At 29.4% G+C, this 23,854-nt stretch overlaps 2 protein-coding genes across 8 annotated transcripts in view; one reads left to right on the top strand and one right to left on the bottom strand.

Moving 5' to 3' along the window:
- LOC148235614 (polyamine-transporting ATPase 13A3-like) overlaps positions 1-23,854 on the top strand; it is a 34,198-nt gene that overhangs the window by 844 nt on the left and 9,500 nt on the right. The window contains exons 2-7 of one of the 7 annotated variants that reach the window (XM_088184021.1): positions 2,125-2,295; positions 20,667-20,778; positions 22,930-23,097; positions 23,175-23,242; positions 23,304-23,389; positions 23,533-23,689. In XM_088184021.1, coding sequence (XP_088040147.1) covers positions 20,686-20,778; positions 22,930-23,097; positions 23,175-23,242; positions 23,304-23,389; positions 23,533-23,689 — 572 coding nt within the window. In that variant the 5' untranslated portion in view covers positions 2,125-2,295; positions 20,667-20,685. Of the gene's footprint in view, positions 1-2,124; positions 2,296-9,291; positions 9,401-20,666; positions 20,779-21,307; positions 21,620-22,929; positions 23,098-23,174; positions 23,243-23,303; positions 23,453-23,532; positions 23,690-23,854 lie in introns of those variants that run through there. The other 6 variants (XM_088184024.1, XM_088184025.1, XM_088184022.1 and 3 more) reach the window with 6 other exon arrangements.
- Positions 17,891-18,805, bottom strand: Polr2L (DNA-directed RNA polymerases I, II, and III subunit Rpb10). The gene is made up of 3 exons (XM_088184029.1): positions 18,683-18,805; positions 18,323-18,420; positions 17,891-18,092 (listed from the first exon to the last, which is right to left on the bottom strand). Exons 2-3 carry the CDS (start codon positions 18,415-18,417, stop codon positions 17,984-17,986), a joined length of 204 nt encoding a protein of 67 aa, XP_088040155.1. The 5' UTR covers positions 18,418-18,420; positions 18,683-18,805; the 3' UTR covers positions 17,891-17,983.

Genomic DNA, 23,854 nt, shown 5'->3' with positions numbered 1-23,854 from the left:
CAAAAAATAGTTATATGAAAACACCCCAACATTTTCCCACAATGTACAATGAACATTAGGTCATTGTAAATAGTAATTATTTTATTGTTTCAAGTATTTTGAGTTAAACACACTTATAAGTGATCTCTTCTGTACATTTTAACTTAACACATTGAATACCGTGTGCACAAATTTGTGTGTTTCAGAAACCACGCATTGCGTCCGTGTATACAAAGTTGTGCTTTTCGTTATTCCAACTTCATATAACAAAATCACACGATATGCGTATTTACCTTTACGTATTCATTTAGTGCTCTAATCAAAAATATGATTAAAATAATTAAAAAAAAATCAATATCCAAAACTTCAAAGGCTCAAAATTTCTGTAAAAAAAGTTCGTTTCAAGGCAGTATTTACAGATTTTTTATGGATATATCCTACTTATCATATATAAAAATAAAAATGTATTTAAATATTTTTTAAAACTTTACGGTCAATATACGCGGTGATAGTCGCACGGTACCCAACCGTGCAACTTTGACATTTTCTTTGATATTTGCACAATGTAACAAACAAACATATTCCTTTTAACTATAACAAATACAATGAAAAACGCACACTCACCTCCAATACAGATACTTATTATATTATTATTTATACATATTATATATTTTAATACTAATGAATTTTTAAATTTAATATTTATGTATGTATGGTATGGACTCACTGTTTTTATAAAACATGGGAAAATTCCTCCCTACCATTCCCCCCCAAAAATGACGTTCTTGCTTTTTTTACGTATTCATTAATCCCTAATATGAGGTTTGCTGCTAATGCTTGGACCTACGCATACCACCGGTTGGGAGTCACTGAAGTATGTCATTGTTTTTGATATGATGCATGAGAAATTGGAATCAAAACCTGTAACGATGTATCGACATTTTTTCGTTGGCAACAGTATCAAAGTTGTACAGTGGTGCGAATATCACTGCGTAAATCGACCGTAAAGTATTAAAAATAAAAATAAATTTATAGTGATTACAGATCTTGATATTGGTTGTAAAAAAATAAATAACAAACATTTTTATCGCAATATATTGCCAAAAATTTCTGTGAAGTTATACAATAAATGAAATTCTAAAATTTATCTTGATAACCATTGTAAAGTTTTTCTAGGTGTCTCAGCACTGCAATAGAAAAAAATAATAATTTAATTGATGTAATTCTGAGTTAAATAGATTATGTAGAGTTAAAGCATATGAACTTGTTTCAAACCATTTCCATAATACAACACTTACCTGCTTTTCTAAATACTCTTGTATTAAATATTATATACAGTCGATTCCGCTTAAATGGACCACTGGTTTATCGGGACAGCCAGTTATTTGGGCCAAATCCCAAGGAACAGAAACCAAACAAGGCAACTAATAGTAATTTACTTTGGTTATTTGGGACACCATTCTGTTTAATTGGGACAATCAATTTAAATAATGAAGAGGTTTTATATTAGCTTTAGTTGTTAATTATCTAGAACTTTTGACAATTTAGCATGTTACAATGGAAATGAAAACTGTGTAAATAACATTTTTGAAGTCATTGATTCAAAGCATCAAACAGTCGACAACAGTGATGATGAATTCTGAGATTCTACAAAAAATATTTGGGGGCAGAAAAATGCACGTCATTTAATTAAATACTATGAATCTTGATGAAATCGAAATATTAAAAAAGCTAGGTGTATGCTCTAATCTTAATAAATGTATAAGTGTATTACAAAAAAATATCGAATTAATGCACCTTGTTATTTGATATATTTACATAATAATATGATATGTACAGTCAGTATACATTAAAAGGAGGCAATGGGTAAAATTAAAAATAAAATATTCCTCTTTTTCAAGTTCTTTTAAGTATTTAATTATCGCTCACTTAGCATAGAATTTATATTTATTGTATTAAGTGTCTAATATACATATGCTGAACGTATTCCAAATATCCCATTTATATATCCTATTTACTTTTTAATTAAACATATTAGTGTATAATTTACTTTTAACCTAAAAAATAATATTAGTTTTTGTCATACTTATTGATTATTCATATTATAAACGTTGAAGCTAAACAACTAACAAATTTATTTTGCAGGGCTGATTTGACACCTGGCCGCTAAACCGGCTCTCAGGACCTGCGACTGACAGCTCAGTTTGTTGTCTCTGGTTCCCGTTTGACAGTTGACGCTTGCGCTGGTCCTTGGTCGTCCCGGAGCTCCGTACCATGGGCCTGCGCCCAATGTACAGCTGACATACGACCCCACAGGTGAGCGCGTTACATCGACGTTATCATTTTATCTCATAAAAGTTCAATAAAATACGTCGCGGCGCGCGAGGGATGTTCGCTCGCTTCCGTGTTATGGCCAACGCGTAAACCCTTTCCAGCCGGGAGCTTTTTGTGCAATTATATAATATTTTTTCCCTTTTAATCTACTTTTTATTCAATTATGAATATAATGACAATTAAATATTATCAACAATATTCGTATAATTATATTAATTAATAATTATTATTCCTGTACTATTTAATTAATTATTGATTTTTAGTTATTATTCAATGTAAGGTATACACATTATTTTTATTTATAGAATTGCACAAAATATTATTTAATATGCTTTTATTAACACGCGGATATGACTCACTGAAACGTTTACGTGATTATGTAGTACATTATCAAATGATTTTGCGCAGTTTCTAGATCACAGTATTTACCTTTTATGTATGTATTGACAAACATAACCTCTTACATTTTATTTTATCCATTTTCCTCTCCCAATTTGTTTCGAATTAATTCATACGAATTATATAAAATTATTATATTCCTTAGGTTTTGTTATTACTGTCCAACTACTTGTGCAGACTGCTTTTTGTTGGGTAAAAATGTGTAGAGCAAGCTTCGTAACAGCAATTTTGGTTATATTTAATTCGTGCGGTACCCACATGTCAAACTTTAGACTGTTATGCAAGCCTTTGAAGTGCTATGCTTGGTTATGATTCAATTAACGCATTCAGTATTTCAATAAATTTTTTTGGTACTTGCTAGTCACGTTCAAAAACAACCGGTTGTTCCTACCCATTGCGTTTCCTGTGCTGTTCAAACCCAAACCCAACTAAAATAAATTTACCATTATTATATTCATTTAGGTTAGGTTTGGTTTTGAACATCATATGGACATTTCGCAACTGTCAAATTTGAGCATGGTACCGTTCTAACTAAAAATTACAATTTTTTATTGAATAGCTCAATTTGAAGCACACTTATTAATAACAACATAAAATACGATGTTACTATTAATTGTGCTTCATTTGTAAATTTGGTCAAAGCTATTTGGTGGAAATCTATTAATAATGATATACGATACGCACAAGGGTTTATCGATCACTAGAATGCGTAGGAAGTGCGTCGTTCATCACAGATTCCATGTGTGGACGACGTTGTCATGGAAAAGTAGTGTCGTATATCGTTTAATATACACAGAAAAATCCCGGCTCCTTTCACTGTCGACTAATGCTATTTTCTGTATGAGTAATAGCAACGAATACAAGTTTTTTTAATAATAGATTAAAATTGTAATGCCATCTTTTTGTTTTTAAAATTCGTTACGTCCTTAATTTTTATTTATGTTGACTTTTAATAATAAATATTAAAAGTGTTATTTTTTTTATTTCCATTGTAATATGACAGGCGTAAACCCAACTGCATTACACAAGGCAAATCATACTAATTGGGCAAATCAATCAGACACAAACAATACTTATAAATAAGTATTAAAACGTTGATATCTATATAATTAATTATCAACTATTTTGTATTATAATTTACAATAAAAAATAAAACTTTGCAGTTTAAAAATTCGAGTCTGGATTCTGAACCCGCAGCCTCTGGTTTATCAGTCTGAGACATATGGACTACGCTATTATTGCCTTTAGATTTTACCTTCTGGCTTTTCTCCCATTTACGAATCGTTTTTCTTTCTGTAACGGTCGTTTTTTTGGTTTAATTTAAGGAAATTTTAGCATCATATTTACCAAATAATTTTTTGGAGTGAAGTTTAAACAAAATTGTCTTGAAATTCATAAAAAAATCGCATTGGACAAAATGGACAAAAAAGCGCGCAAAGAATTTAAAAACTTTGCTTAAATTATTTATGGCTCATTATTAAAAATTGATGGCTTCTAATCAACACCAAAAAATATTCACTATTTTAATGTTTTTCTTATAAAACATTACATTAAAAACGAAATTGTTTCTTTTATTACTACATAACTAAATATATTGTTTAAATATTGAGTTTGATTAAAAACAGTTATTTAATTTATTTAAAGAAAATATGTACGTAAATGTGAAAACAAAAGTTTTTAGATTGAGAACCATGAATATCAATTTTCACGTCTGCTGGTTAAGACTGGTTAAAAAACTTGTTTCCAAAATCTATCTATGGATTAACAGATTTTACGACGAGTTTTATTAATTTGACAATTCCGAGTAAAATGGTTAGGTTAGGTTAGGTTAGGTAATATATTGATTAAAGTATCTCTGAGTAACTAATGAAATAAAATACTGGAAATTTTATCATTAAGTCATTTAAAAATTAGAAAATATATTGACCATGACATAGATGCCTTTGGACTGTAATGGTAAAACCATTTTGAGCATGATATACATAACTTTGGACTCTTAAAGGTTAACACTTTACCTACCGGTCACGCCAATTAGCGTCCTGAGTTAAATACCGCGGACGCTAATTTGCGTTTTTTGTATATGATGGTTTCCATGTCAAATTAAAATATGTTTATTGTTTCATTTCATTTTTTTAAGACATGACTTAATATGTGCATGAATTTTCATTTGGCTAAAAAAAATATTTAATTATACTTAGACAAATACGAAACTTATTTAAAAAAAATTATACACATATATTTTGTATTTCTTTTAATTTTGCCTTTTTAAAATACTCTTCGATTTTTTACGAATTTATTATACTATTAACAATTAAATAGTGTTGAATTAGTGAAATTTTATTGTATTATTTTCTGTCTTGTTATAAGGAAATTTTCACATTTTCAGTAAATATTATCTACTGTCATATATCACTGACTTACTAGAAAGGCTATAAATCTCAGAAGTGGCACATTTTTTATGTATATAGTCATATGTACGTGAAAATAATTACACTGTATGTTATATAATATAGTGTTAAATATATACATAGTTCTAAATTTAAATATAATTTAATCTACGACCCTAATAAAAAACGGCAGAAGAAAGTTTTATAGAGGAAAACTATGCGGATAATGATTCAGATATTCCAAGTAAAATGAACATTATAGTGATAGTGATTCAGACTCCTTTGTTCATGAAAGAAGTCGTCCACTTGTTATGAAACTCATAAGCGATGAGGAAGATAAACAAGAAAAACAATTAGAAGCCGCTGGTGTCGAATTAGATTGGAGTGAAAGTGATATATCCAGGCCTGCCACTATATTTTAAAAATATGATAGCTATCCTTACCGATATTACTATGGGCTGATCAAATTATATTCAAACCGAATTGTAGTCAATAGGAGAGCGCAAAAACAATTCACTTCTCAGATGGTCAAAAGAAATAAAATAGTGTCAGCGCCGCCGCTATTTTATTGCTTTTGACGTGGATTTTTACCTTCTGAGAAGTGATAATTGTTTTTTTTATTTTTTTTGTATAAATTATCATATTTTTCTTTGTTCATTCCATTTGAAAAAAAAGTGTGCGGTGGTTAAGCGACCCATTTCGTAAATGTGTTGTTGCGAACTAACATTTGACACTTTGAACACGCGTGATGATTGACAGCTGTCTGATTTATTATGCTGCCAACATAATAAATTCGAATTGTACTATTTTTCATACTGCTTATACTTTTTTGTGTATTGAAATAATACTCTGTATTATTTTTTGACCATCGTGACGCATTAGGGTAGCCTGTCGTCTCACGTTGCTTTTAATTTATTTTAAATAAATAATTTTTTAGAACACATTCTTGATATTTTTGTAAATAAAAAAACCTGTTTATCTGCCATAATAACATAGCTCAGAACTATATCTTTAGCAGTTTATTAGTAAAATATTATTTAAACATATTTAATATAAATATAATATATACCAAAAAAAATATATATAATGTATGTAAGTGTGCTGATTTTCACGAAATTGTTCTGTCTCAATCCGCCCGGTTAGCGTTTTCTTAAGAATAATTTACTTAATTGTACAGATCTTAAATAAAACAATAAATCTACTGTTTTAAATACATGAATTGCACAATTTATTTTTATGCATTTATAATAAATTTAAGGACTGAATAGCGTAGTCCGTAACGTCTCAGACTAGTAACTCTGAGGTTGCGGGTTCGAGCCCCGGCAGCGGTAGCCGAAAAAAACCGGTCCCAGCTGCAGTGACATCTATTGGTTATAAATTATATTACACATAATAATTTATACTTATTAATATGAATATCACCGATTCCTGGACTTTCAGTCTGGTCGTTAATATTATAGTTACTTGTAGGTATTTATTACATTAGATCGACTTACTCAGTTGATACAGATTTACCCCGTTGTAACGCGTTGAACTCTTTAACAAATAAAATAATCAAAATAAAAAATGGTTTTAGGTTTTAAATTTTTAAAGAGTTTAGGATAGATTTAAAAATATTTAGAATGGATTTTTTCTAATAAACATATTGTATATAGTATGTATTTTTTATCATAACAATTTGTGAGTAAGTATAATAATAGGCACTGACACATGTTTATTTTTTTATGAAGGTTGAATCATTCTTTACCTTTAATAAAAATCTTATTTAAAATAATTAGAGAACTCAAATTTACTCACATAAAAAACATTTAATATAAACATTTTTTTATGATGAAACTCCTCTTAAAAAGAGACCTTGTAAATATATTGAATAATCCAGCTTATTCCACCATCTTATATCAAAAAGGCAGCTATTCAAAATATTTATTTTATACATGTTTTGTATTTATGTGGAATATGACGGTTTTTGTGTACACCATAACTGCTGTATTTTTAATCGTATCGCCAACATATTTTTTTAAATAGACCCCAACTAAATTCGCTAGTCAGCGTGATCCGCCATATTGTTTCAAAATGGCAGATGTTTAATAATGTAACTTCTTAATTCTAGATAAAAAATAATAAAAAAGTAAATATAATAATAATAATAATAGAAATCGTATAATTAAAAAAATAAGTATTTTTTATAAATTGTATTTTTTTTTTTAATTTTCATAAAATATTTAGGCGTATAAATATTAAATTGGCCATTAGTCAGCTTGTTTCAGCATTCTATTTAAAAATGGCGGCTATTAAAAATAATAAAAATTCGTAGCTGCACTAAAAATATCAAACTATTTTTACACATTTTTATATACAGAAAACTATCTAATTATTGTGGTCTCTATATGTTATTTAGCGGTTTTTAAGTACACGATAATTGTCGTAAGTTTAAATAATCAGTTAATTTATATTTTAGATAATGGAGATATATGTATGTATAAAATATAACTTTTCTATTAATACACATTCACTAAATATTGTTTTCCGGTACATAGAATTTACAATAAGTAAACAGCTGCGCGAAACGTTTTTAAGTTGTAGATTATGAGCTGTGTTGTTTTGAAAAATAAATAAAAAACTCGATATTTTAACTGCTATTTGAAGATAAAATGAAAATTATTAAAGCACAACACTATAAACTAACAATTAAAAAGCCATACATCAATAATTTACTTCCAAATGATCACTTAAATATTATTTTAATTAAAAAATATTCTATATCATATCAATAACTTTTAAGCAGAATATAACGGTTTTTTAGTAATTTTTATCATATCTTTTTATTTTAAATATCCTTGTGTCAAAATGGCTGTTATTAAATTTAAAAAATCGTAACTAAACAAACAAAAAATTAAACCGGGCAAAAACGTTTCACAAAAAATTAAAATACGTTTAAAATAAAAATAAAAATATAAAACACTTTATATTTTATTTTTTGCATCATATATATTTATTATTTAGGATATTACGACTTTTAGGATATTTATTATATATTACGATTTTTGTGGCAATAATAAAATTTAAAATTATTGAGCTTATAAATAATAAGGTTCAGCTTCAGAGGAGTTATATAATATATTTTTTAGAAAGCTTACTCAATCTATTTACAACTATATAAAAATATATAATTTTACTTTATTGTCAATAAAATAAAAATGTATTTCTTTCACATAATATCAAATTCATAATGCAGTAGTTCTATAATTTTTTATATATGTACTATCATCGATGTACCATATGTAATATTATATATCATTTACAAATAAATGGATTTCAAATTTTCTGACTACATATGTTGACAATGTAATTTATGTATGTAATTATGTATATATAAATATTATAACAATATTACCAAAAAATAGCAATTTGTAAATATTTACATATTTTTTGTTCATAACTCTACATGCGGAAATTGGTCGTGTCAACAAAAATCTGTTGCTCTTGTGTAAGTAATGTTTTTTACCAAATTTAGTTAAACTAAAATCTGTATCGATTCTCTTACTGTCCTCATTTTCTGTGTTCGAGATACGACGTTTCTGACACAATAGATAACTACATTATGCTTTTATTTATCTCCATCACAATAACGCAGTAATGGTTACATACAATTTAGTACAGATTTTTTATGTATTATTTTTCATCGTTAAGATGTTTGCGATTTTTTCGCTCGTTAATGTTGACCGTTCGTTTCCTCCTCAATTAAATCATCCACTTGTTCATGATTCATAAGCGTATTTTTTCTAAATAACTTGACCGCAATGGCACACGTACAAGGTTGTCACAATTATTAATGTTGTTTCTATTTTGGAACGCCATTATTTCGGTTCAGGAAAAATTTGGGAAAATTTCCGGCACTCGTTAGAGCCCATGTTTGTTTGCAAATTACGCGTAATTTTAACACATGCATGTAAATACATTGCGAAAGACAATACAATTTTATGATAGAAGAAGATGGCTCAAATCTTTGCGACGATTGTATTGTTTAGCAATATTGGCAAACACTTTGAAATTACGCTAATTGCAAGTTTCATTATAAAAACGATCAAAACTGTATTATTCTCTGATGCCAGTATACTCTTAGTTTATTTTCTTCATAACTGAGGATGATCCATACTAGCATATATGCTACAGACTTAAACCCCTCCACCTCATTCGACTCTTCACCACACGAAGAGCATCCACTGCAGTTGAGCCAGTAGTAGACTTGATTTGGTCAGTCCATCTCATCGAGAATCTAGTCTTCGGGATATGTGATTCGGGTATTTATTATTTAGCTTAGAGTCTACCTCATCAAAAATAGCCCAATAGTTGTTTTTTAATAAGGTCGACCCATCAAGTTTTTCAATGTTTATCATTCTAGTTTCGCGTCTATATCTGTAGACTTAGTCATATTACGATATTCTCCTTGGCTCTCCTTGACACTTAAATTGTATCACTTGTTTATGATTCAGCAGCATAGGTCAACGCAGGTAGAACACATTATTCACATACCTGAGATTCAAGGCATTGTGGCAGGTATGATTAAAACATTTGCGCCAAATTTACCAAGCGAGACCCAATCAAATAAGTCTGCCTTTATTTAATATTATTTTTTATAACAAATAATAAATTGGCTACTAGGTAAAAATATTTTTTGCCTTTCTGTATAGGACTATAACTTTTGCACAATTTTCTACGATGCCAAATAAATTCACAATTAACCCGTAACTACACTTAATTTCACTGCAAAATCTCTACTATTTTGAGAAAATATCAGATAGTACATAAAATAAATATTACCCGTCGAATTAAAATTAATATAATCCTTAAAATTCAAGAAATTAATATTGCAATTTTTTAATATAAAAACCGATTATTTCAAATCCACCTAATAAATTATGACGCTTGAGAATAATATTGTTGTATTTTATAAAATCAGATGTTTTGTTATAAATATATCTATTTGATTTTTCCTTTTTTATTCTTCAAATAATATATTGACTTAAAAATAAACATATATTTCGTTTTTATAGGATTGTAGCTTTCACGTATTATTCTACGTTGTCATATAAACAATATCCATGCAATCATAATAATTATAGAAACAGTATTTAAGTCCACCTAATCTCAATAATGCATCTTTATAGATGCGTATTAATCAAAACATGCTTAATAGTATCTTACTTATTTAATATGGAGAAACATTTTTTTTCGACATGGTTCTAGAGATTTTTATTTACTAATATGCTATGTACACTCAGTGTACATCACAGGAAGCCAAATGTTTGTATTATACATTTTGAATCTGAACTTCTGTATAATGTATTTTATTTAATATTAAGTAAAGGCGTATACTATTATAAATATAGTAATTTATTCTAAAGAAAATGCCTGATATAAATATCCATTTCTGGATTATTTCATTTTTAAGCTAATGCACGCAAATGTATGATTTATATACAATAAAATTCTGTGTAAAAGCTTGGACGAAAAGGATAGAAATCAAATTTATAGTCAATCGTGTTGTTGTTAAGCTCCTCCAAAACATCCTCTAGTGAAAACTTAATTTTCAAGGCGGCCATTTCTGGGTGACAGTCTGATAATTGCAAAGAATATGTATAATAATGCTTATTCGATGCGGCCCTGAAATGTGTCTTAAAGCTTATGCAAAAATGGTTTAAAGAGTATTTATGTAGTGCAAAATGTAGTTTTTACTAATGTTTTTTTAAGTCAAACATTTATTTTTGCAGCTTTCTAGATATATTTTAATTTTATTCATGAATTTTATTCGTCTAAGTGGATTTAATAGCTCTTTATTGATAATAATATCAATTAATAATATATTGACAAAAATTATATGACATAAATTATACACAGAAATTGCTTTAAATTTTATCGATCCTATAAATTTTATGTTGTTATTTTGAATATCAAAAAGATTCCTGCTTTATTGATATACTTATTACCACAATATAAAATATGTGTTAGGAACTAGCTGCCACCCGGGTGAAGATCGATATTATCAGTGTCCTGATGGACCGTATAATACGGAAATTTATATAATAATGACCAACAGAACAAAGAGAGCTGGCTAAAAAAGACTATATTGCATTATCTAGTGATCTCCAAATATGCCCATTAATATAAAACAGACTCATAGTCCATATTTAAATTTAAGAGCATGTAATGATCATATATAAATATGATCTCATTTAAAAATCTGTGCAGTTTTATATTCATTGATCAATTTAATACATTGTTACAGTGAACAATAAATCAAAAGACTAATATCTCCTGGAATTCACAATTGTCTGCCAATAAACATCTGTGCAAATACATAGATTTTCGCTTGCTTTATAGTGATGTATAATAACTTATATATATTACAGTACAAATATGTATAATGATAAATGTAATAAGTATCTAGATCGTTTTTGCACGTATGATTTTAAAATAAAGCTATATATAATAATAATATACTGTGATATCATAAAATACAACAATATTATTCTCACGCATTTCGAGTAGTTCTAAATATTTGGGACCGAATTAAATTATATATTATGTATAATAAATACAATCATACATATTATATAATATAATAAAAACTTAATTGATTCGTAAGAAAATAAACACAGAGTGACTTCATCGTCCGCTGTTACTATTGATCATTAGATAGTAAACAAGTACCAGCGTTTTACAAACTTGTAATTATTTACATTATTCAGAAATATTTTATGCATACTACTGATTAAAATAATTATGTAATAAATGTTTAAGCTCTGTTTTTTTGTAAGGGATACAATATTTACATATTTATAAATTCCTTTCACACGTATCGTATCAACAAATACGCTATTGAAAGTAAAGATAAACATACTATTCGTTCATCTTAAATGCACATTAAAGATGAAAATATATAAAATTACATGAACCATTAAACGTACGCCCCCGCTAAGTGCACCGGCGCTACATTGCCTCTTCCTCCGAGTGAACCGCATGGAAATTAAAGCACCTCTACAAACGTGTACTTTTAATACACGCTGTTTCAATGCCAATTTTTACGTCACTTACTAACAATTTAATGGCGACTCGCGTTTTATACAATACGTTATCTCATAGCGTCCTTGAATATGACTATAACATCATTCAAATTTCAGCGAAGCGAAGTACTTATTGTATACAAATATATATATAATATATACAATATGAGTATGGATTGTATCTGTATTTATATCCGAGCATTGGGATACAATTTATTTCATTCTGGAAGTAGCATGTGTTAAATAAACATGAAGCACTTTTTAAAATTTCTTAGATGTTGTGTTGATAATCCATCGATGCTCGGCGATTTTGAGCTGCGAACTGTAAAGAGTCGCGATTGCATCCTTTATTCTTAACTTCAGTGTACGAAAACTCAACCCTTACATAAATCATCTAGTTTCTTAGTGAGCTTGCCAGACACAATGATGTTTTGGGTGATAGTGCGTCACTTTTAAAAAATCTGAATTAGTATAAATAATCATTTCGTTCGAATTTTTAATATGAATCGCTCTGTAAAAAGTGTGTGTATATGTATTGTATGTATATATATATTATATATTTATTAAATTTTTAAAAATTAAATGCAAATCATTATGACGCATTGGGGAAACCTATTAAGGCTTGATATTCAGATTAGTATTGAATCAATTTGTCTGATTTAACGCGTCAAGCACGTAGATTAAAATAAAATAAAATTGTGCATGCATGCTATCATGAGTGGCGTCGTTCTTCGTATATATTAAAATATTATTATTGGATTATTTTTAAATATCTTATGTATATAAATACGGAAAATCCGTTTGCTTTTGAGCTTATAGTATAATGTATATTAATTATTTAATCAGTAAAGATTATATTAATTGTATGTATGTATGTTATATATTTTTTTTCAATAGATAAAATTCTACATTTTTATCCAACAAAGGTTTTTTCTTGACAATGAGATAAATTCGCTATCAAAGAAGATCAAATTTGACTACTCAATGATTTCGTTATCATGAAGAATGGCACCAGAGGTTTGCAACATTTGCTATTGTTATTTAGTGCAATAGCACTGAAACAAAGATATGTACAAAGCAGTCATGCTATTGAAATTTCCTCATTGTTTTAATTCCAAATAATGGCCGACGATCATAGTTAGCTATTTTTTTGTTCTGACGGCCGCTCGCTTGTGGCACTTTATTAATCATCATTAAAATAATCTGATACGTATCCTGTCGCGTTGGATAATCGTCTCACATCAATTGCTCAATATTGGCAATGGTTTTCAAAGAAAACCGCAACAACAAAATTTAAAGTCTAATTTCGTGGAAGGTAATGAATGAAATATTGTTTACTGCCAGTTGAGCGTACTTGTGGTTATAGTACTAGGCTATTCTGACGCATTAGGTAATTATTTCACATAAACAATTTTTTATAAATTTACATTTAGATCTATAGTGTAGGTTAGGTTAGGTCATTTGTGTTGATTTTTTATGAAATATTCGAATAGATGTTGTATTTATTAGTAGTCTCCAAATCGTCTAAAAGATTTTTGAAGCTCAAGTTTGGTTGAACCAGAGTAGAAGAAGCTGCTTTTCTGGTTATATATGAAAAAATATATGAGCACTATCCCACATAAATATTTCCAGATTTTCATAGCTATCGCCAAAATCATCCGTTGTTCTTAAGCGTTGAGGTCTTGTCCGCAACTGAAAAGAATAAAGGACGTGATCGCGACTCTCTCGCAGCCGAAAGTAGCCAAGCATTGACTGTCACTTGAATAGACGTTACACCGAGAATGCAATGAATTGTATCTCAACGTTCCTAGCAAAAATACACTTTGATAAAAATACGGATACGACCTCTTGTAAAAATATCTCAAAAATTTTCTTGAAATTCTCTCCAACAACAAGGAACTTTAATATAAATAATTGGCATTTGTCTAAAATATTTTTATACACTCTGGTAACAACTTAGTCCAACGCCTTTTATGTATTATTGTTATATTAATAAGTTCAAAGAATATAATGGATGTAGATATTTTATTTAACAGATGTGCAATATTATTTGTATTTGTTTTTCCATCTTTTGTACACTGTACTGTTTAAAAACTTGCTTAAATTAATGTTAGAAGTTCTGTGTATTTTTTAAATTATAAGTGTTTTATGCAAATGTAAGTTTTCTTGTTTTTTAATTAACGTTTTTCAACAAATTACGTTTGATTTTACATAAATAAATATTTTTCACAAATTTTAAGACGATTAAGCATAATGTTAACATTGTACAGGTGCTTTTGAAATCGGACATTATTTACTGCAATTTGCTTGAAAAATTGCTGCAATTCAGATGATTGACTTGTGCAAACTCACAATCATCATAATTTACAAGCCTTAAACGCCGCTTTGTATAATTGCATTTTTTACTCAAAGATAAGAAATAAGATAAGTACACCATAGATTATTGTAATACAATAATCGCTCGTCAATTTGTGTATTATCTTCAACATTTATTGCACCATTTTTAATATGATGCATTCCACATTCTTGACTGAGATTAAAAAAATAACAATATTTAACCGATGAAAATAATTCTGTTATATACACATCTGGTAGACTGCTTTAAATAAAGGTCACGTGTTTGTTAGAATAAGATTCTTATTCAGCACCATGTTTTATTTTCAAGTCAATTAAACGCTGTAAAAAAGTACGGTATTGTTTATTTTAATCACATCCGATTTGTGAAAGTATTTACAGTGAGCAGATTTACAATTTGTGGTGTAAGCAAGGTCACCTGCACTAATCTCCACAGCGTGTTATGGTGGGTGTACATTATATTAATTCATCCTCAACTAGTCAGTGGGACGGTAATCATAGGTGTTTTTTGGCAGTGTTAATTTAGCCTGTTAATATATCCAGCGCCATTGACCGCAGGAGACCTTGATTTTCTAGGCTTGTCGTAGCAAATCTTTTTCATTTTGATAACATTGTACTTTGGAATGGATATATCTATAAGCTCTCTTATCTTCAATTAGATATGAGAGCAGGTACTTTACTTATGTAAATAAATACACAAATTATTCTGGTCTCTGAATATTATAGCCATTTTGAATATCTTAAAAACTGGTCACGTAATCTTGATGTTACTCATTCTATCTTACTGCGTACACAAGACTAGTCAATCTACTGTATCAGTAATGAGACGTTGAATGACACCATTAGATAGTTCAGTCCGAGGATGATTTTAAATGCAGCTGAAAGATAACTTTCCGAATATTGCATTTAGCGTGATAGAAATTCCCATTACAGATCTTAATAATAATACTTCATTTATTATATGTGATTCATATTCAAAATTTGTTGCAGTGCTTCACTAAGTAGATCAGAATACATAGGAATTATCCCTTCTTCTTCTTTCTGGACTCTACAAATTTTTACATGTCTTTGCCTGACTCACAATGATTTTCAAATGTGCTATGGTCTTCAAGTTTTTCATCTTAAATTTGAAGCAAGCGTTCCATCTTTCTTGGATCATCCTCTAGCCTGTTTTTCTATGGCTTCCATTTTGTTAATTTTTTAAGGGCCCTGATTGCTTGAATTCTTTCTAGTCCTGCCCATCTTAGTCCTTGTTTTTTTCTCAGTCAGCTTCTCCAGTTCGTGATTAGCTTAGCTAGGTGTCTTCTTTTCTTCATATTTTTTTATTATCCATTGTAACATGACAGGTGTAAGTCCAATGTGCTATAGTCAATCAGACATAATGAACACCTACAAGTAAGTATCAACCACCAGACTGAAAATCTATCAATCGGTGACATCTATATAAATTATTATGTATTTTAATTTATAATCAATATGTCACTTTGCAGCTGGGGCCATTTGATTAATAAAAGCGCATTTTTATAAATACCAATTCAAGGCCGCTACCCTGGCTCAAACCAAAGACCTCTGGTTTACCGATCTAGATCTTTCGGACTATTCCATTCTGACCATATTCGTTTGTAGCTATTGATCATATTATGATTCTATATATAAGAATTTTGGAACACCTGCTTATTATTTGGGATCCGAATAAGTGTTTGCATGCACGAATGCTCTATTTCTGCCTAATATGCGTATTTTAAATTATTCTACCATTTTATTTTGGGAGCTTATATTGGTACAGGAAGTCTTCCACTTGTTCGTACATATCACGTTCCATCATTAAGTAAGATTATATTTGGTTTTGAATGCATTTACTTTTAATCCGTATTTAGCCGCTTCTCGACATGTCGAATCAGACTATGTCATCAGCATATGTGTTTATTTAGGATGTATTATCAATCTATCCTGTTAAATTAAATTTTTAGAGAACGGTTTCTAATACCATTTTAAATATTAATATTGATAGTAATTCATTACTGCCTTACACCTGATTTAATTTCAAAAACATCTGTCGCCTGATTTTGTAGCAGAACAGTGTTATTTGTTCCCTCTAGAGTAATTTATAATGTTTATTACAAATCATGAGTTTGGCTAAACCAGAGCTGAAACACCTGCTTCTCTAATTCAATTTGGCGTAACAGAAACGCGGAAAGAAGAGACTAGTGTCCCTATTGCTAAAATCTTTGACCAATCTAGGTGATTTGTGGTGGGGCTTTGTTTTTATCTGATCAATATCCATTATTGCAGGTCTGTATAAATTTGCCAACAATAAAATTGTACCTGCTCGCTCGGGGATGATATTTTGGCTAGCTGATTGCCTGGCACATTTTTTCGTATTTGTTTGTTGCTACGATAGATCTCGCTTTAGCGTTATTCAAGGCAGCTGATTTTGCATTTGCATTGCTTCATTACTTGATGGCTATTATATAATAAAACATTAATAAAAATAAAAAAGCGATTATTTTTATCCAAAATTAATTTAAAAATGTGTTTAGTGGTTGAATAAAGTATATTTATAAATAAAATATTCAGTAGAATAATTTACACAAAAAGTTAGAAAATATAGTAAGACATCATGTTTATTGAAAAATGGTGTAAAAGTTTAAAGCAGTTTTAAACCAAAAACTATCTATACCATATTTGCATTAACATTCATTTCGAGAGCTACCGTTTCATCATTATTTATAATTGAGAAAGAGGTGGCAGGTTTGGGTTTACCAATTTATATTTTTAATAAATTTATAGAAATTAAAATCATTACTATATTTTTTATATTTATCAATCAATCGGAGTAATGATAAGTATATCAAATATAATACCCTAATAGTAGGGGGGGGGGGCGTAAACCCAAACTAGCCTTCCTTCTCAATTATGAATAATGATGAAATGGATAGCTCTCGAACTGACCATGCTAACGCAAATCGAATATAGCAATTCATACTTCAGTGCTAATTTTTTTAAATTATAATGTACATAAAAACAATATCAACTCTCCCGTTTCACCTTTCAACCGATTTCTTTTAGGCAAATAAATATTACTTCCAACACTAAATAATAAAGATATTTCCTCGGGAAATTTAATTTTGTTGGGAGTTCCACAAGCAAATGGGATTTCATTTTATATTTTTTAAAGCAATATATTTTTCCATTTCACATTTTAATTAATGTCTTCTAGCAGATATTGGCCCCCTTTTTTAAATGGACGAGAACTAAACAAAACTAAATTGTGATACCCAAAAAAGTTCAGATATTTTTATTCCAAAGCCTGTTGTACAGCACTGCTAAAAATACTTTGTAAGCTGTATTATTATAATAAAAATACAAGCATAATTATAAATATTTATTATTAATAAAATCAATTAAATATATATTACATTAAAATTAAACTAGAAATAAAATTACGCTATCATATTAAATGAATTATTTTTCTAAAGGTGCATAATTGAGAAGTTTTTCAATCAAATCAACGTGTCCGAGCAGCATTCTTCTGCAGCAATACCTTTTCAAGCTGAGCGCATCGAGGGCATCTCTACAAAAATATAAAAATTAGATTATTATATACACTTTTGATGATTGACTTGATAATATAAGGTGACCAGACGTCCTCTTTTGAGGAAGATTGTCCTACTCTAAAAAAATTTATGATGACTTTTTTTAGCTTCCATAACAATTTATCCTCCTCAAACAAAATTTCCGAAACAGCCATTTTATTTTTATTTTCAAAATCTGGTCACCTTGTAATATGCATTTGAAACATACCCTTCAGTGTACTCTGCCTGTAAAAGACCCAGATAGGCCTCCCACTTGTTGCCGATAACCTTTCCGCACGTGAAGCAACGAACGGGGATAATCATTGTCTGAAATTAAAAGCATATGGTCGATTTATGAATAAAATTATTACATTTTGAGGTTATGTTTTTTCAAGTACATAAATATACGATTTTTATTACAATTACACGCTAAACACTAAATCAGTTTATAGGTCACAATTTTCAATTGAAAGACATAAATAATACATTTGAGGTTATGTTTTTAATAATAGTCAAAATGGCCGGTGTTTTCGATTACATATACTTATATTTATACATATAAGTAGCTGAGTACTGTTTTAATACTCACGATTTGCCTATTTTCAAGCAAAAACAGGTAAAACACTAAATCGATGTTGAACTTGACGCGCAATTTCGAGATCTAGCAGAAACGTCGCGAAGGTCTAGTGGTGTGCACGCGCGCTCGTTACACCGAGTCACTTTTTAATACGGTTTATAATTTTATTTTTTAAAACAGAATATTATTTTTAACAAAGCAAAATATTTTGAAAAAAACATTTTTGCTAAAAAACTATTTTTATTCAAATATTATTTTTTAGAGCGTGAAAGGCAAAGTCATAATTTTAAAGAGGCATTTTAAAATCAATTTTGCGCTCAGCGTTTTACATACTCTTAGGCCGGTTTCACACGTGCTGGATGGATTCACCCGGCACTGGGCCAACGCCGTGTAGAGGGGATGGTGTTGTATGGGCTAGTACCTACCATTTCAGACGTGCCAGACGAATCCATCCGGCGCCGGCCCGACGCTGTCCATACAACACCACCCCCACTACACAGCGCCGGCCGGTGCCGGGCAAATCCATCCGGCACGTGTGAAACCGGCCTAACTATCTCTATTAAGCTATTACTCTCTAGTGCGCGATTTACATTTACAATACTTGACCATATTGTTAGACCCAAAAAAATTTAAAATTTTCCCCCCTTGATTGGTCTATATCTTAATTTTTTGCGACTGAAATTTGTTTTTTGATTATCTTCTTATTTGGAATGCCACTAGTTATTAAAAAAAAACTAGTTTAGTGCTAAGAATTAATAAAAAATATTTAAAATTTTTAAAAAACTTCAAAGCAGTTCGTGGCTATATTTCTAATACATGGTATGTCATCCTTTTGCTTTAATAAGTTCCTGAATTCGCCTAGGCATGCTTTCTATTCATTTCTAATTGTTTCTTGAAGGTACGAATTATGATTTCATTCATACATCATTTTCTCAATTAGTCCCCTTTTACTGGTTATTGAAATTTTAGCAATCTCTCTCCTCAAAAGCTTCCAAACATTCTCAACGGGGTTCATATCAGGCGAGTTTCCTGGCCAATCCAATACTTTGATATTTTGACCGATAGGTGGCAGCGACAGTATCTGTAGGTCAGTCCCTCTATGCTGCGATGATCGTGTTCAGTAGTCTTAGGCCGAATCTGCGCATCTCTCTATCATGCCTTGTTGTTGCACATGGGTGGGACTTGTCTGCCGTCTCCTCATTGGAGACCAGCCTCAAGTATTCAGCGCTGCAAAGCTTGCTGACGAATCACAATTATGCAGCGATCATCTAGCCAAACGTTGCACTCGCTTATTAGAACAACAACATATGTATACGCCTTTAGAAAGTGACGTTTGCTCTATAGACATTTTCGTGTTCGAAAGTGCTTATGGTGCTTTTTGACTTTCAGTGATATATTGTTCCCGTGACCGCGTTTCTCAACAAAGAAATATTCTGTCAATGCACCGGAGAGTCAACGCAACCGGCTGTTGCGAGCCCGCCAAAGTTTGCCAACTAAAGAGCGTCCCTCACGCCAGAATGCCGTCAAGTTTTAGCCATAATAATCCTAAATAAATACATATATAAATAGGCCCCCTATAAAGCTTTTAGAAAAATCCCTAATTAATTTCATCACAACGATCACGAGTGGTTCTGAAATTGCAAATATTAATGTTATACCGTGTTAACGAGGCTTGGAGAGACGAACGAAACATCTAAACGACTGTTTAAATCATTCTAACATGTTTTAAAATGAGTAAGCCTGCGTCCGATTTGCACAGTCGCTAACGTTATAAGAACGAGCGACAGACACGCGCTTGGTTTATTCCGAGCTTCTTGGCCATGACAGTAGTTTTATCAGGCATGCTCAAAATAAATCAGAAACTTAATTTAAAATTCACATATACTAAAAAAAATATTATTTATTCTCTATTTTTTTATTACAACCAAAAACAAATATATTGTGTAAAACTTCAATTTTATTTAATATATTTATATATATCTTTTTAATTTTTCAGTGGTGTGTCAGTTGATAAAATGGATATTCAAAAATCGTTGAACGGCGTACAGTGGACCACAAAGAAAAATTCGGATGGCGTGCAATATATAGATGCTGAACATGATCATATAGTAAGTTTATTTTTAAATATTTTTAAATAATCATTTAAAAATATAATATAGATAGAGATTAAGCCTTAAAAGAATATCATAAAAATTATTTTATTGTCAGAAAATTATATTATTATTTTCACATATTGACCACATCTAACAGAATATTCAGATCTTGCGTCAGATGCTTGTATTTCACAGACCCGTTCATAATTTTGCGATATTGGCAACCATGTCTGATTCAAATCATTTCTGTACAGCATTAAAGAATGTTATGCACGAATTTATAATAATATTATAACTTATGACCCAAATTTTTCTTATCTGTTAAGCACTCAATTGATTGAGTTACACTAGTTTTTGTGCTTCATTTATAACACAAACAGTACTCATTATCAGCAATGAACTGGTCCTTTGTATATGAAAATGTTTACATTCTGCGATGAATCACATGAATCATCAGATTGAATGGATAATGGATTCTTTGTGCTGATATGTTTGAATGGAGGGGGGCGACTGAGCTACTTATATGGATCTCAAAAAAACTTTTACTCTTAGCCAATCAATCATAACGTAGGCTGCTTTCACGTTTTTGTTAGTCAAATATTTGTGTCAACAATGTAACGACAATTGTTTATTTATAAACAATTCCCACAGTTGGTACTACGTATATTATCAATTGTGTTTGTGTTTGCTATGATGTTTAGTTTTGCTTGTGAGTTCATTTAGTACAGTCGTATATTATGTGTAAACGTGATTAATTGCTCAAGTGATTATGGAGGATGATGAACGACAGCCGTTGTTGTCTCCAAATCGAGATGTCCAAGATCAGTGCATTCTTTTAAAGTTTGAATATCATTTGGTGAGATTTCAGTATCAAATATTTAATTATATATTCTTTTGTACATTTTGCAAAAATAAAAAAAAAACAAAATTGCTTCCAAGAAAATATTGTTTTGAGCATGTATTTACAAATTCTTTTGGGGATTTTGCATATGTGTTATTTTTTTAATTATTTACTGTGAGGCTTTGCAACGTTTGAGAATTAGCAACATAGACTTATTATTTGAGTTTACTTTGGTGAAAAAGTACCGAGCGTGAAAGTGTGAAATTGTATAATAATATTCCTTTTCTTTTTTCTTACTGGATTTCTCACTGGAAACACTATTATGCATTAAGAAATAAATTATAGTATTGAAGTCTTTTTAGTATATATTTGTGTAGTGTATAAACTATTAGCTATATTAGTTAAATAAATTATTAAAATAAATAAATTGAGAAGTTCTTATTAAATAAATATACGAAGCTCTGAAAAATATGGTACTTAATAAAAAATGATGATTAGATTTTGTATAATAATGATTAGAAAATAAAAAAACACCGAATAACATAAAAAAATTACAACCAGACAGTTAATTATAGAAAAAAAAAATGATAAATTATTTATAAAACTTTTTTGTAAATAGTAATATTTAATAATACACGAAATATTACAATATTTAAAAAAACAAATATTTGATAATTTAAGTTTGGAAAAAAAGATATAAAAAAAAACATGGAATAAAGTTGGTAATTCAAATAAATATTGTAATTCTAACCAATAGTGACTCAAATCAGTTAAAAAAAATCAGTGAAAATATAAAATCTGGAGTTTTTTTTTTAAAAAAGCATAAGTTTGCTGTGATTTGATTTATCTAAATTTATTATTTAATAAACAGATTTTTCAAAAATAAAATTTTTGAATCTGTTTTATTAAATAAATTGAATAAATTTGGAATTTCAAAAAAAAAAAGTTTATTTTGACAAATAAATGTTAAAATCGTTTAAATTAATTAAAAAAGTTTTATTATTTAATTAAAATTTTTAGCAAAAATGTTTAAAATTAATAAACCAGAAAAATATGGTAATTTGCAATCGTAAATATGGTAATTTAAAAAAATACTATTTAATAAATTTGTTAATTTGGTGACATAAAAGTAATTCTAATCAATAGTGAATAGATTTTTTTGAGCAAAAATTTATATGCAATATTGGAAAAAAATTACATTGAATAAAAAGTAATTTGGCAACCCAAAAATACAGTCGAAAACATATCATTCATATTCTTTACTATGTATTAATTTTTGGTATGACGTAAAATACATAAAAAGTAATTCATTTTAATATTTTTAGAAAATCCGTGGTTACAAACTGAGCTGGACACGATCCATTATAGCATGGACCACTGTGGGATTAACATTCGGCTTACTGTATCTATTATTCCATTGGCAACCACGATGGAAGCTTTTACTGACGCACGTCCGTTGCTCTCTCTCCACAGCACAAAAACTATTGATTTTGGTATAAATATTAATGATCAATTATATATCAATAATAATATATGTGTATTATTAATGATGATGTTTTATTACCTTCAGGAAACATATCAAGGAAAATGGAAAACGTATCGAATAAAGGAAATTTTTGTGACCGACGTAAAGAACAGGTAATTGAGCAGATCAAAATCTGGTTGTATCTTTATTATTTACAGATTTACTTTATTTTAGATTTCAACAAGCTAACACCAGTTCTTCAAACGGCAATCTTGCTTCCGATCCTCTCACAATTTATCTCGAAGACGGCAGTTGTAGAGGTGAGGCTTTTACGAATGAAACCTAACATTTTTTTGATTGATGAAGAAGTACGGGCGGTAGATGTATTTTTAAAACTTGCTTTGAGTATTATTTTTAATAATAAGATTGAGAATAGAATATTGATTATTTTTTTATTCTGCAGCTGTGATGAGCTATCGATGGTTTCGGAACAAAAAGCTGACGTACATATGGGACGAAACCAGGAAAGAATTCATCAGATTGATCGGCATGGAGAGTTCCATCTTGTGCTCACAATTTCACACCATGCCTGGTTATTCGGCTGAAGAACAAGCTAAAATGTATGTTATTAAATAATAGAGTGGAAAAAAATATTCTCGTTGTGATCTCTTGTAAAATCTGAATCTAAAAATTCATGCCATGATAAGAATTCAAAATACATGATATAATTGAATTCATCAAAACATCAGTTATGAAATACTAAATTAATTAATCTCATAATATAT

This window comes from Plectrocnemia conspersa, unplaced genomic scaffold, assembly GCF_051122295.1.
Source record: "Plectrocnemia conspersa isolate PC_06_02 unplaced genomic scaffold, ASM5112229v1 ptg000004l, whole genome shotgun sequence".
Lineage (NCBI taxonomy): Eukaryota > Metazoa > Arthropoda > Insecta > Trichoptera > Polycentropodidae > Plectrocnemia > Plectrocnemia conspersa.
The sequence above is the reverse complement of the archived record's forward strand: the minus strand, read 5'-3'. Positions and strand labels throughout refer to the sequence as shown.